At 39.0% G+C, this 15,189-nt stretch overlaps 1 protein-coding gene across 5 annotated transcripts in view; it reads left to right on the top strand.

Annotated features, from left to right (window-relative positions):
• The window catches only part of LOC127423068 (myocardin-like), a 160,845-nt gene extending 146,661 nt beyond the window's left edge, over positions 1-14,184 (top strand). For all 5 annotated transcript variants that reach the window (XM_051667087.1, XM_051667088.1, XM_051667092.1 and 2 more), the window contains 9 exons: positions 706-881; positions 2,376-2,477; positions 2,776-3,065; positions 4,477-4,633; positions 5,164-6,186; positions 6,907-7,053; positions 7,663-7,785; positions 10,257-10,314; positions 10,544-14,184. In XM_051667087.1, the coding sequence (XP_051523047.1) occupies positions 706-881; positions 2,376-2,477; positions 2,776-3,065; positions 4,477-4,633; positions 5,164-6,186; positions 6,907-7,053; positions 7,663-7,785; positions 10,257-10,314; positions 10,544-11,106 (2,639 nt within the window). In that variant the 3' untranslated portion in view covers positions 11,107-14,184. The remainder of the gene's footprint in view (positions 1-705; positions 882-2,375; positions 2,478-2,775; positions 3,066-4,476; positions 4,634-5,163; positions 6,187-6,906; positions 7,054-7,662; positions 7,786-10,256; positions 10,315-10,543) is intronic.
• The last annotated feature ends 1,005 nt before the right edge of the window (positions 14,185-15,189 follow it).

Raw genomic sequence — 15,189 nt, 5'->3', positions numbered from 1 at the left:
TAAATGCATGTTTTTATGAAAATCCAACATGTATGAAGTACCAATTTGAACTTGCACTAATGATTCACAAAACATTAGTAAACGTGAAATCATACAGCAATTAGTTTATTTTTTTCAGTCCCTGAGCTACAGTTTCAAAGTAGCTTCAACAACAGTAACTCATACTGGCCCTATCATGACCCCTTAGTCTGACCTGTAGATTATCAGGGCTCCCGCGACTCTGAAGTGGCCCCTGTCAATGCCTCCCACCATCAAGGCACCTCTGGCCCAAGTGCTCAACTAGGTGCAATTGACAATCGAAATGCAAGTGTTCAACAATGGCCAGGGTCGAGCCCGTGGCACAAGACACAGCAGCATTCTGGCATTCGCTCAACGCTCTTAGATTCCCCCTCCACACACTCGCAAAATCAGACGCAAACAGACACACGCACCAACTCTGCAAGACTTTTAGTCAAATATTTACACAGACAAAGACTTCAGAGCCTTGTAATTCTTTCAAACACTGCTTGTGTTAAGATGTTAATCAGTCTAACTTCACATTAGTTGAACTGGCGGGCTGTAGGGTTCTGTAAATTAGTTTTTTCTTATCTTTGCTTTGGCCTTCTTTGTTTTTGTTCTTGGATTTATCATTCTCTGTAAGCTAATCTTAATGCATTCGAGTTCTGTATCCCAATATACTCTTTTGTCCATGTCTTTTCTCCCTAGGGAACCATGGGAAGTACCCCAAGCATGAGGACTCATATGCTTTTGAGGAGGACAGCAGCAGTGACAGTCTCTCTCCCGAGCAGCCCCACAGTGAAGAGTCACAGGGCTCTTCCGATCCCCTCCCAGAGAACAAGACTAGTGGTTCGCCCTCCCCCACACTGACCAGCATTTGCCAGGTGAAACACTGCACTGTTCAACAATGTTAAAAAGATTCTACATATTCAGACTGATCACATGGAAAAAAATCAGTGACAGGAGGTTGAATATTTTCCTTGTTGAAAAGACCATCATTGCTGGTCACCATCTTATGTTGTGTTTTGGGTGCTGGTCCCTAGCATGTAATGCTGGTATGCTGGTGACCCCACCAAGCTTTTAAACTAACTTAACCAGCTTCATCAGAAAGACCATGCTGGTCATCCAGCTTCACCAGCTAGGTTTTGCTGGTGTAAAGCATGGCTATGTATATATTATTAATATTATTATTATTATTATTATTATTATTATTATTTTAAAATTTAAATTCTGCCTGGGTCTGCCCATGGTCTGATTTGAAAGGGTCACAGAAAAGCAGGGAAAAACAATGCTAAATGCAAAGATACCATTATAATCATGCATAGTTAGCTTAGGATAGTAAAACAAATACGTAGGCTTAGGGACAAAATACTTCCCCTTTTGTTGATGACTTCATGGCCAGGCGCACAATCAAACTATACAGTATTTTACTGCAAATTCAAATATCACTTGGTAATATGGCTAATACTCTTACATTGTTTGTGCCATGTGTTAGGTTTGTAAATCACACTTCTGCTGTTTTTTATATTTTTACACAATTGTCTGTTTTCTATTCAGCCTATAAAGGCATATTAATCATTTTGCATATTGTTGATCCTATGCAGTTCATGTTTATTTTAATACATTTCAATGTTTCTTTTTGAGGACATTTTGTTTACCTAGTCTAATAAACAATTTTGGTACTGTGTTGGGTCACCACTAGATAAAATCTGGGTCCTGAAGCAAAACCAGTTGTGAACCGCTGATTTGGTGAATACAGTAAGCAATGTCTTAGAAAAGTTTGCCCCCTGTGGTCATAATGGGAGCTGCAGTGTTCTGCTCAGGCTCTTGAGGAGCCCTTAGGCACAGGATGACAGTTCTTTGACTCAGGGCCCAGTTCAGCATGCCAATGTGTTTCTTACACAGTGAAAAGTGTATTATGCTTGTTGCTTTTGCAACATTGCTTCAGGCATTAGAATGATTGCCCATTCTTTGGCCACAGGCATAATAAATGACTCGCTGTTGCTGTCAGGAGGCCTGGCATGAAATCATGAAGTATTACTTAGATCACGTGCAGCGAAAGCGTGTACAAGTTGGGAATATTTGTTTTAACATTGTGGATGTCTAGTGGTGAGAGCAGTAAATTATGCACATGTTTAATAATAATCACCTAATGTGTACTTTTAAAATGGAAAGTACTGAGGAAATGTGTGTAAAGCTTGTATAAACAATGTTGTATGGGCACCAGCTTTGTTAGTGTAATACCCTTTTAACAAGCCTATCTTCAGTTGCAGAAGCAACAGAAAATATTTGTCATTTAATTATTTAATTTTTTATATTAGATTATAATATAGTATAACATAATTAAATTATCTAATAATCGTTTGACTATTCTTAAGGGATCTCAGAACAAAGACACCACTAATCAAAACCAAGAGGACAACGCACATGTGACAAAAAACCAGGCAACTCCACCAATACCAGTCCCTGCAATTGTCAAGGTAGGACTAAGCAACTTCTCTGCCATTTACAATCAAAAACAAAGATTGTTCATTACTTTGTTTGTTTAAGCATCTCAACCAATCCAACATAGCAACATTGGCTCAACCAATGTTTGGGGGTGGGACTATCTGTTCATCCAACCAATGGAAGATGGAGGGAGACCTGTTTGACAATAGTAATTGCTTTTACTATTGCAATGGTCACCATGAAACTAATCTTTAATCACAAAGTTTGCGAAAACATGGAATATCTGAATTGACTTTTTTTTTCTTTTCTGTTCTTTCTAATTGAACAAAGGAGTCCAAAATGTCTGACAAGAACCGCCACAAGAAGCCCAAAGATATCAAGCCTAAAGTGAAGAAACTCAAGTACCACCAGTACATCCCACCAGACCAGAAGGCAGAGAAATCTCCTCCTCCACCCATGGACTCTGCATATGCTCGTCTTCTGCAGCAGCAACAGCTCTTCCTGCAGTTGCAGATTCTCAGCCAGCAGAAACACCAGCATCACTCTCACCCCCACCAGCACCAGTATCCACAGAGCCAGAGCTTTAGCTACCACACCTTGAACCAACACACACCAAATAAGTGAGTCCTGTGTATGATCACTGGCAGATGCTGTTATTTACCAAGAATATAAGATGCTTTACTTGAATGGGAAATACGGTACAAATTAATGTCCCATTACATTTTTTTTAACAATATATGTGTAATATACACTCACCGACCACTTTATTAGGTAAATCTGTACACCTAATTATTCATGTGATTATCTAATCAGCCAATCGTGTGGCAGCAGTGCAATGCATAAAATCATGCAGATACGGGTCAGGAGCTTCAGTTAATGTTCACATCAACCATCAGAATGGGGGAAAAAATGTGATCTCAGTGATTTCGACCGTGGTATGATTGTTGGTGACAGACGGGCTAGTCTGAGTATTTCTGTAACTGCTGATCTCCTGGGATTTCCACGCACAACAGTCTCTAGAGTTTTCTCAGAATGGTGCCAAAAACAAAAAACATTCAGCGAGTGGCAGTTCTGTGGACGGAAACGCCTTGTTGATGAGAGAGGTCAACAGAGAATGGCCAGACTGATTCGAGCTGACAGAAAAGCTATGGTAACTTAGATGACCACTCTGTACAATTGTAGTGAGAAGAATATAATCTCAGAATGCACATTATGTCGAACCTTGAGGCAGATGGGCTACAACACTAGAAGACCACGTCTAGCACAAGAGTTCCTAATAAAGTGCTCAGTGAGGGTGTATATATATATATATATATATATATATACACACACACACACACACACACACATTTTGAAGAATAAGAACCTCCACTTTTAGATGAAAACTTTAATCATAAAAATGAATACAAAGTTAGCTTTACTATAGTTATATTGTAGTTACCATGTTTTTTGGCTGAAGCTATAGTTTTTATTCAATTAAACATGGTGTTACTACAGTAATATGGTATTAATATAGTAACCATGTTTAATTTTGTAATTACAATTACTTTACTACAAAAATCCATGAGTATACTATGGTTACTGTAGTAAAACCATGGTTAATTTGTATAAGTGTAGGTTAGGTTAGGAAGGTAGGTAGGGTTAGGTTTAGGGGTAGGTGTAGTTTGTCTACATAAACACAATAAGCACGCAGCAGTGATGCCCCTATATTGTCTGTTAGGATTTAATTAGGGGTGCAGATAGTATCTGCCACAGCATCTACCTTTATTTGCACCAGGGTGCAAATAACATCTGCCAATATATATATATATATATATATATATATATATATATATATATATATATATATACTCTGTACCATTTTCATGAAATATGCTTGGAACTACAGGAAATTCTTGTTTTTTTTTTCTTTTTTCATAATGTTTTTCTAAGGAGTGGTATGCCATTGTTGTCAGACAACAGAACTAGTACCATCTACTACTGATTTGTGTGTCATTTAATTAAGTGTATTTCATATTTTCTGTATAACAGGCAATCAAGTGAACAACAAACATCATGCTGTTCAAATGGACCAACTAGTGGCGTTAACAGTAGCTCCTCATCTCCTGTGAAGACCACCTTCTGCAATGCCACGTCCCTCACCCCAGTCAGACCAGGGCCTTTGCCTGCTAACCTGGATGACTTGAAGGTAGGTGCTGCACTTTAACATGTACTTACATGGGAGGTGGTTTGGGGTAGTTGATAAAGATCTGGCCTGGTAACCAAATGGTTGGAGGTTTGAATCGTGCGAGAGCTGATCTGTGAGGTATAACCATTGTGCCATCGAGCAAGGGACCCCAGGTTGTGCATAGGGATTTTCTATGTAACAAATGTACTGTAAGTCACTTTGGATAAAAGTGTCTGCTAGATGATCCATGTTATCCAGCATGATCTGATAATGTTCCAAAGAGAATTTTGCCTGCTTTAACAGAAGCAAATTTGCTTATTTGATTAGTGACCTAGAAATAGTAGAGAATCTTTAACATTTCTTCATCTTTTTATGTCAATTTGAATTAGATTTTGAAGGTCTAAGACTTTTGGAGCCCACTATATAAAGAATGCACTCACTGGCAATCATCATTTAAAACAACAACAACAACAAAACAATTCTTTTAAAAAAGCATGACAGAATAAATGTTTTGGGTTCATGTTTGAATTCATTGATTTCTGTGCTGGCAGGTATCTGAGCTAAGGCAACAACTGAGAATACGTGGCCTGCCTGTGTCTGGCACTAAAACAGCTCTAATAGAAAGACTGCGACCCTTTAAAGACTCCAGCTCCAGTTCTCCAGCCAGCTCTGGAGACATCAGCACTGTGACCTTCCCAGTGACCCCTACAGGATCTCTTTCATCCTACCAATCCACAAGCTCCTCAAGTGTCATGTCTCACGGTGGTGGCTACTTCCCCTTCTGCAGCACAAGCTCCACCCCACCCATCTCACCAGCCTCTTCTGACCTCTCTGTCAGCGGCTCCTTACCTGACAGCTTCAGTGATGTCACTATGTCCTCTCCACAATTTGGCCTTCAGCTCTCCCCTGCTCAGCTGAGCACGGATGAGGGCCAGAGCATGTCGAGTGCCCTTGGATCAGGTTGCCTTCGTGGGGAAACCCAGGCAGGTCTAGAGCCCCTGGGTCTAGATGCAGAGAAGGACAAGATGTTGGTGGAAAAGCAAAAGGTGATTGAGGAGCTCACATGGAAGCTCCACCAAGAGCAGAGGCAGGTGGAGGAGCTGCGGATGCAGCTTCACAAGAGGAAGCGTGCTCACAGTCTGCAAGAATGCCCTGCCCTACCACCAGTACCACCATCACAACATCTGATGCATCTCCAGCCACCATCCCAGATGCAGCAGTTTTATGGCGTGTCTGTCAAACAGGAGCATGTGGCTTCAAGCTGTCCTCATTCATCTAAGCAGCTGAAAGGAGGCCCAAGCAATAGCTGCATGGAAGGGATGGGTCACTGTGACCTACACAATGCTTCTCACTGCCTTGAGGTGCCCTCCTCTGGAAGCCCCACTGGCCTCTCAGCCTTCCTGAGCCCCCAGTGCTCTCCTCAAGATTCCCCTGTCACCAAAAATTCCAGCAGCCCCCAGCCCAACAGCTTGCCTTCCTCCCCCAGTCATCCCTACATGCTGACCCCTCCTCTGGGCAGAGATGGCTGCTCTCACCCACTTCCTCAAAATGGACCCAGACCATGCAATATGCAGGTACCCAGCATCATGCAGAGGGCTGAAAACTTCTAGTACATTTTTGAAATTGATTTGCACAATTCAGCATAATAGTCTCATACCCTTACAGAAATTACTCAACTGTCATGGTAATTTGATATGGTACTAAATGATTTCCATAAGCATATTTCAATGTATTGACATGGTATTTCAAGGTACCTTAAAAAATACATGACATTTACATGGTACTCCAAGGTACTTCAAAGAAGCCATGGTATTTACATGGTACTCCAAGAAACGTAAAAGAATACCATGGTATTTATATGGTACTCCAAGGTACATTGAAGAATACCATGGCATTTGCATGATACACCAAGATGCTTCAAAGAATACCATGGTATTTACATGGTAGTCCAAGGTAGTTAAAATAATACCAAGGTGTTTACATACTACTTCAGTGTACCTCAAAGTATACCATGGTATTTACATGGAACTCCAAGGCAGTTTAAAGAATACCAAGGTATTTACATACTACTTTAATGTACCTCAAAGAATACCATGGTATTTAATTGGAACTCCAATGTATGTCAAAGTCCAAAAAAACATGGTATGACCATGGCTCCATGTACATTATTTATTTTATTTTTTTATTTTTTTTAATCTAGATAATGAAATGTTTTTTTTCTGATACTTTTTTGTTTGTGTAATAGCACAACTTCTTAGGCTAAGCAACTAATTGGTGAAATATTTCTCTCACAGTTACAACAGAAAAATGTTGGACAAACTGTGAGCTGCTCATATCCATCTGACCAAAGAAGCATGCAGCCTGTATACCCAAACCCTGTGGAGAGCAACTTAAACCCCAGAGGGTCGTCCAAGGCCAAGAGTGCTAGCACACAGCAAAAAGTATGTGAAGAACTAATTAAGTGTAACTAATTAATTCAGTGGGACAAACTTCATTCATGCACAAAACCCACATGAGAAATCATCACATACTCTTTTTTTTTTCTGCATTTCCTGCAACAGTAAGTCTCAGATACATTGTACGAGATCTTGCCATTCCTCAAATGTATAAAAGTATGGCTTCTCGTTAAAATATATCTCCACAAATATTTTGATATAGCAGTCATGTGTCTTCATGAACATACCTTGGAATTGCCATGATTCATTGAGCTGTTTAATCATAAGAAGTCACAAGTCCACCTCAATGAACATGAGTGTGGTCATGTGATCATCACATGCCCAAACATATGGAAGCTCTCACACAAGGTGGTGTGTAATCTCTTTTGTATTTATTGTCATTCGGCCAGAGTTTACACCATCTCCAAGAGCGATATGATAGATTTCCTAAACAACCAGAAAGAGAGCGCAGAAAACCTTTGGTGCCCCCCTGCACATGGCCCAAACATACAAACGGTGTCTGCCACACATCAAAGAGACCCTTTCGAACCTTCTCTTTCTCTAGTCCCTCTTCCTCTTCAGAGGTGTAACATTTCCCCCTGTCTCCTCATATAGGAGGCAATTTTGCACTCTCCCAGGCACGTTGACCCAAAGTCTCCCACCACTGCCTTCTGTAGTTCAGATTCTTCTGCATCCAACACTAAACAGCCCCCATGCTATGAGGATGCTGTAAAACAGGTAAAGCAGCCCCAAGATTAGCTCAGCCCAGCTCCCTGCTCTTAATTTCTGGCTCCCTCCTCTCCTCTTCCACCTGCAGAGTACACTCCTCTGCTCTCACACTGCACACTATTGTATCCCCAAAAAGAGCTTTCTGGCTTTCTTTTAATAAAAGAGCTTTTCTAAAATTCTTGCTAAAGAGGAACTTATGAGAGGCAGCGTTAGTGGTGCGGAAAGTAACAAATGCTGTATTGTGGGGCTATTCAAACCCACTCCTGGAGGGCCATTAGAGTTTAGCCCCAACCCTAATCAGACAAACCTGACAGGCCAATGGGAGGATTAATTGACAATTGTTAGGTTTCCTTATTGCAAATTAATACAAACAATTGGAAGATCTCAGAACAATTTGCGTGTAAAGCAGTGTTTCCATCCCTTGCAACTTCCAGTGAAATTGGTACAAAATAAAAAAATAAACAAACTGGTCTCATATAATTCTGTTACTATACCTATTTTTATGTGAAACGTATGCACTTTTCTGGTGAAATGAACACTAGAGGCATTAAAACAACGACTTACCTATCACACAAATCAGGAGTAAAACAGCAGATAAACAGTTCATAAACACTAACTTTTTACCCTGTTCCTTACACAATGCTATCTTGTGACATATAAGCACTTTTACTAAAGTGCATGACTTGTAAAAGCCTGGGTATACCTTGTTTTTCCACGTTGCCTGGTCGACCGTGTTGCCTTTCAAATTATACTCTTTTGACCACGTTCGTATTCGCTCATGGTCAAAAGAGTATACTTTGAAAGGCAAAGCAGTTGACTGGGCACTACATCGCTTTGTGATACTCTTTTAGTACAGTCAGTGGCTGGCGGATGCGCAGACGATGTCGAGAAAATTTGGGCCATGCGCGGACAGTCCGCACAGACTGTGCTGGTGATGAAATTTGGGTCACGCATATTGTGTCACGCATACTGTGCGTAGAGTGATCAACAATGTGGAAAACTGAAGTATACTTTGGCATTAAAGCCTGGGTATACTTCTTTTTTCTGCGTTCCGGATTGCACCCGGTCAACCGTGTTGGCTGTCAAAGTATACTCATTTGACCGCAAGTGGATTTGAACGTATTCGATGTATGTGCACTATGACTGCTTTGTGATACTCCTGGATGCTCTTTTAGTACAGTCAACAGCTGGTGCAACGGCTGGACAGTCCATGCAGAATGTGCTCGTGACGAAATTTGCGTCACACATACTATGTGCGAAGCGATCAGCAATGTGGACAACCGAAATATAGTTTGGGCTTTAAGGCGATACATTCTAATGTTTTCATTACATAACCAACTATATTTGCAAGCATAATTTGCGGTTTAAATCATGCAGACAAAACACTGCTACAAACTTCAACGGCAATCAACGGCAGATACTTTATGTCTGGGAGCGACAGCATGCCAGACAGTTAGGTAATAGTAGCCAATCATTCTTATGACAGGCTTTGGCTCCAGCATTTCAGAATGACCTATTTGCTATGAACTGCGATGATATTGGTCAGCTGTTAGTCCAATTGTGATTTGTTGAGGCAGTCACATTACTTTTTAAAGCGCATCTAGAAATGTATACGTTAAATGTGTTTCCATTGTAGGTTATGCTCATGTCTTCTTACTGAATAAAATATTTTTCAACGTCAAGCAAGCGTTTTAGCGGAATAGCGGAATTTTCTCCCCAATTTGGTATGCCCAGTTCCCAATGCGCTATAGGTCCTCGTGGTGGCATAGTGACTCTCAGTTGCCTCCGCGTCTGAGACCGTCAATCCACGCATCTTATCATGTGGCTTGATGAGCGCGTTACCGCAGAGACCTAGCGCGAGTAGAGGCTCATGCTATTCTCCGTGGCATCCACACACAATTTACCATGCACCCCACCACATTATAGTGACCATGAGGAGGTTAACCCAACGTGACTCTGCCCACCCTAGCAACCTGTCCAATTGGTTGCTTAGGAAGCACTCAGAACGCCCTGGATTCGAGCTTGCGACTCCAGGTGTGGTAGTCAGCATCTTTACTTGCTGAGCTACCCAGGCCCCCCCCATTTTCAGCATTTTTAATGTATTTATTAAAATTTGCATAAAAATAGGTGGATGGAAACCCAGCTAATTACAGGCACGTAAGCAAACAGGGTTGGAACAAAACTCTGCAGGATGGTGGCCCTCCAGAAACAGATTCAAATAGGCCTGCTGGAATATGTACTTTATAGTGATTGCTGTCCTTGATATCACCTGCAGGAATAAACATTTGCCAACAAGTCTGAGTGTAACAACAATAGTTTAAGTACATCACATTTGAATGTGATCATAGCTGAAAATCTGGTTATTATCAGTTTGTATATTTACATCTTCAAAACAAAGCCATGGAATGTGTCACAAATCTGTTTTAAAACAACAAATAACAAAATGATAGTTCACACATAATTGTGTTATTTTCTTGCAGCAAATGACCAGAAGCCAGCAGATGGATGAACTTCTAGATGTCCTCATTGAGAGTGGAGGTGAGCATACAATGTCTCATATTAACTGCAATGTGAAAGCTTTCAATTTCAGCTCATACATTTATTTTATCCTGTCAGTTGCATGGTGAATGGCAATCAAATATGTAATACTTTTGCAAAGACCCCTTAAAACTGCACCTTATGCAACCCCATAATCAAGACCAGCCTGCTGTTTTCACTCCTTCTTAGTCACTGTCTGTACTGTGATATCCTGCATTTTTTCCCAAAGAAATGCCAGCTAACGCCAAAGAAGAGCGGCCCCCTGTAACCAAAGTTGTGCCTCACCTTACAGTTTCACCTAACGGAGTGGCCATATCCAGGTTTCACAGACACTACAGTCACATGGCACCCACCCTGCTTCCATATGAGCATGCTGCAGGGCACGGGGACGGCCACCTGGATGCGCTACTGAGCCCTATAACCCGGCAAGGGGACTCAGTCCTTCTAAAGATGGGTGCTGAGGAAGGACACTTGGAGGAGGTTGGGGAAGGCTTTACCAGACCCCAACATGATGACAAGTTGCTTAGCAATCGTGACATGATGGACTCACCTTTGACGCCCCTGGCTACCAAAGTTTCACCGATTGCTGTAGATAGCCAAGGGCTTGGAATGACATTTACAGAGTCGCCGTGGGAAACTATGGAATGGTTGGACCTGACCCCACCCAGCTCAGCTACAGCATTTAATAACAACATGCCTCCTCCTGGGCCCAGCATCTTCAACACAGAATTCCTTGATGTAACGGATATCAACTTGAACTCTACAATGGATCTGCACTTAGAGCATTGGTGACAAGCAAGATGACCAGCAAAATACCAGCAAATGTTTTCACTATGCACTTCAACATCATATTTCAATACCCAGAGCTTTTCCAAAATATCTCAACAAGCGCACAAGTCGCAGATTAAAATTAAAATTAGATATCAGGATGTGGTCCCCATGGTAGCTTGTGAAATCTTGTATATCTTCCTATAACTTGGCTGAATAAGAGCATAGTGTTTTAATACCATTTTATCATGGTCCATCCAAACTTGAAAAGTGTTTTGACTATGGATTCTGGGAAAGAATGTTTTGATTACTGGAAACAGGAAGATCCAACAAACCAAATTGGACTCAAACAGGGAAATCCACACCAAATTCAAAGGCATTTTCTGAAACCATTTGTAAATATTCCATTGTACTGATAAACAAGAAAGTCAATACCTTTTTATTTTGTCTGCACATTTGTGGTGTGGAAAAAAAACATGTTAATGCATAAAACATGTTCACAAAGATCAAACTAGTATATCACATGTACTCTTTTGTGCTAATGTAAATATTAATTCACACTTTGCACCTTGAGTAGTAGGCCTATAGTACTATGTCACACTTCAGCTTTTGCAAATAGTTTTGAGAGCATTTCATTTCCTCCCCTGTTCTCTCCATATTGTTGTTTAATTTATTTAGAGAACTGAAACTTTTGGTTTGTACTTAATGTATGAACTCTCACATAATGTGATACTCTTCACCTAATGAGAGAGGATATTCTTCAGATTTAGAAAGGAAATCAAAATCTCAACCTATATGTGGCTGTCTTCATAATCACTGGAGAAATTAACTGTATTTAAAACAATTAAGTCTTTTAGGCTCTAAAATATGGTCAACAGACAGACAACGCATAAAATATTATAATTAATAACGTAATTTGCATATTTTACATTTTGGTCACTTCTTTCCCCAATGTCTATTTGAATGCCATTCAAGAATGCCATGAGTATTTCTTTAAAAACAGTCATTGCTATTTTAAAAAAAATGACTTTTAAAAGCTCTTTTATTATTATTTTTGCTCTTAAGATCTTCTGATGTATTTATTTCAAGCTTTTCTTTTCATTGGAGTATTTATACATACATATTTATGAGACATTCCTTTTCATTAAAAACAAAAAAATAAAAGTTAGAGTAAACTTGCTTATGGTTAAATCACTTTAACAAATGATGTTTCCTACAGTATTAGGATCAATAAATTAATCATTAAAGGAATAGTTCACCCAAAAATGAGAATTCTGTCATCATTTACTCACCTTCATGTCATTAAAAACCTATTAGACTATCTTTCTTCTGCTAAACACTAAAATAAATATTTGAAATAATGTTGCGATCGCCGATTTCCATAAAATAGCAATTACTAGTGATTCATTTTAAAGCTTAAAAGCATAAAAGTAGTCCATGCGAGTGAATAATGACTTAAATTTTGGTATTTTCATCATACAAAGTGATTGTATGCCTTCAGAAGACTTGGAGTATGAAGCACAAGCCACATGGACTACTTTTATGACATTTATGGTTGCTTTAAAGTTTTAACTTAAGTCAGGTATCAACTGATATTGTATGGAAACCAGTGAATGGAACATCTTTTAAAATATTTCCTTTTGTGGTCCACAGAAGATAGAAAGTAATATGTGTTTGGAACGACATGATGGGGAGTAAATGATGACAGAATTTTTATTTTAGGGTGAACTATCCCTTTAATGATGCAACTGTATCTATTATTGATATTTTGATATTACATGCACTGATAAATGTCAAAATAGTAAAATTTTTATACAGATTAATTCTCTTTGAAATATCTCAGAGAGTAAAATAAGTTACACTATATGAATATAAAATGTCCGATAGAATTTAGCTCTGACAATCAAATTTCGAATGTTTCAACACCTGAAACAAAAGCAAGACCTTACTAACAGGCGATGCCCATTTTTACCAGCACTTGTGATAAATGAAATCTAATATATAGGTTATATTACATTCAACTGTGAAAATTGACTGTTTATTTTATCTCTTGCAAGTTTGGGATTATCAAGCAGTTTCTTTTAGTATTAGCTCACCAAAAGCTCAAACTGTGAATAGATTTTATTTTAATTTTTCGTGCATGGAATAGATATTATTTTTATTGTCTTCATTTCTCATCTCTAATCACATTTCACTCTACCTTAATGCTTTTGACTTGTAGAGAATATATCTTTATTCCCAGGGGGGATTTGGGGTCTCTTTGCTGTGCCTTTTAGTGGAACCAAAGACTGACATTTTTACATGAATACAGTTTTGTAAGAAATAAATCTTGGGTTTTATTTACCCAATAGGCATTAAGGGCATTATAGACCAAAAACAAGCTCTATTTTATGCTAAAGACACAGTATTAAACACGGTACTGTTTTTAGAGACTCACCTCAATTTCTTTATTTTTACACATGAATCATTGTTGCAGACTATCATAGAACTGTAATTAAGAACAGTGTGAGTAATCCTATTATTTTGAAATCCAGGAAAATATATTAAACATCACCAAATGCTTTCATAAAACACTTTTAGTACAACCAGTTAAGATATTAGGCTTACAGTCCTGATTCTTATAAGTGCATAAAGTTTTATGTAGAGTTGTACTATCAAGTTATGTAAAGAATTTCAGATTCTTCTAAAGAAATATTTATTTTTCTATGTTTGATATAGGCCAATAATAATAATAATAATTCTGTCAATGACGAGCAGCCCAGTTGAACTAACTTTGCAATTTTATATTTTCCTTTATATTATGTTTTGTTCTTCAAGAATGTAAAATGTCATTCCACAGTTATCATGCTTTCTCTGCGTTCAGGTTGGCAGAACACCATCAATGGTGCACAAATGTTCAGTATAACTCTTTTCTCTCCCTTGGAAGTGAAGGTTTTGTCTTATTTCTTTTGAATTCTCCAAGGGAAAATATATATACATATGACAAAAAGCTTTTGTATTGCTTGGCCACTGAACAACTTTACAATATAAACTGTCCGAGTATTTGTCTACACCACTGTATTACTGTTACGAGAGTTCAATAAACAAATATAAAATGTACAAAATTGACTTCATCAGTGTTGTCTACCATACAGTTGTGTGCAATAATACATCACCCAAGACCAAATGGAAACATTCTTAAAGGGATAGTTTACCCAAAAATGATAACATAATTCTAATTTTTGGGTGAACTATCCCTTTAACAGTTGCTCTAATGTTTACAATAACTACGTTTACATGGACACCAGAAAGCAGCTTATTGCGAGAAAGCAGCGTTCCCGTTTACATGCGCTGTATAAACGGCGTACTCTTTACTCCCATATACATGCGACTTTGTCAGAAAGCAGCTTTCTCCACAGCAACGTAATTTCCCAGTAACGCTGATGTAAAAAACAAACATGGTATCCGAGGAAGACTTTTATTCTCTGTTGCTTCGCATTATTTCCAGATATTCCTGAGTTGCTGCCGTGTTGTTGTCCTTAACTTTCCATCGTGACCCGCAGGGAAACTGCAATAGTGGAATTTTCCTCTTACATAAAACTCCGGGATTCCCCCAATGTACCAGCGCATATATGCAAATGTGTGGGACTGTCGATATTTTACATTGGTGTGTATAAATGGGTATAATTTATAGTGAATGTTCCTTTTCCACTGTACTCTGTAAAAAATTTGATTTCTTTCCACTGTATTGACTTGTTGCTGAGCTCCATCCTATGACGTTTGTTCTCCGGTGTGTTCCATGCATATGTGCACTCCTCAAAAACCTGTTAGAATGCCGCTTATGTGTTTACATGGCCAAATTAAACTGCGTTCTCTGGGAGAAACCTAGGTGTGATAAGCCGCTTTCTCTTAATCCCTTAAACGGCGTAAGTAAATCTGCGTTCTCGTTTACATGCCATTTCAGAACTATGCTTTCTGCAAAAACCCTGGAATAAACCATTTTCTCAAGTGCATGTAAACGGGGTCAATGACTGCACTTAAACAAAAACTTCAAAATTAAAAATACATTCAACGTGCACTGATTTTGCCAACAATTCATACAACGGCAATTACAATATGCTTGTTACA

The sequence above is a fragment of the Myxocyprinus asiaticus genome, chromosome 32, assembly GCF_019703515.2.
Source record: "Myxocyprinus asiaticus isolate MX2 ecotype Aquarium Trade chromosome 32, UBuf_Myxa_2, whole genome shotgun sequence".
NCBI classification, from domain to species: Eukaryota; Metazoa; Chordata; class Actinopteri; order Cypriniformes; family Catostomidae; genus Myxocyprinus; species Myxocyprinus asiaticus.
The sequence above is the reverse complement of the archived record's forward strand: the minus strand, read 5'-3'. Positions and strand labels throughout refer to the sequence as shown.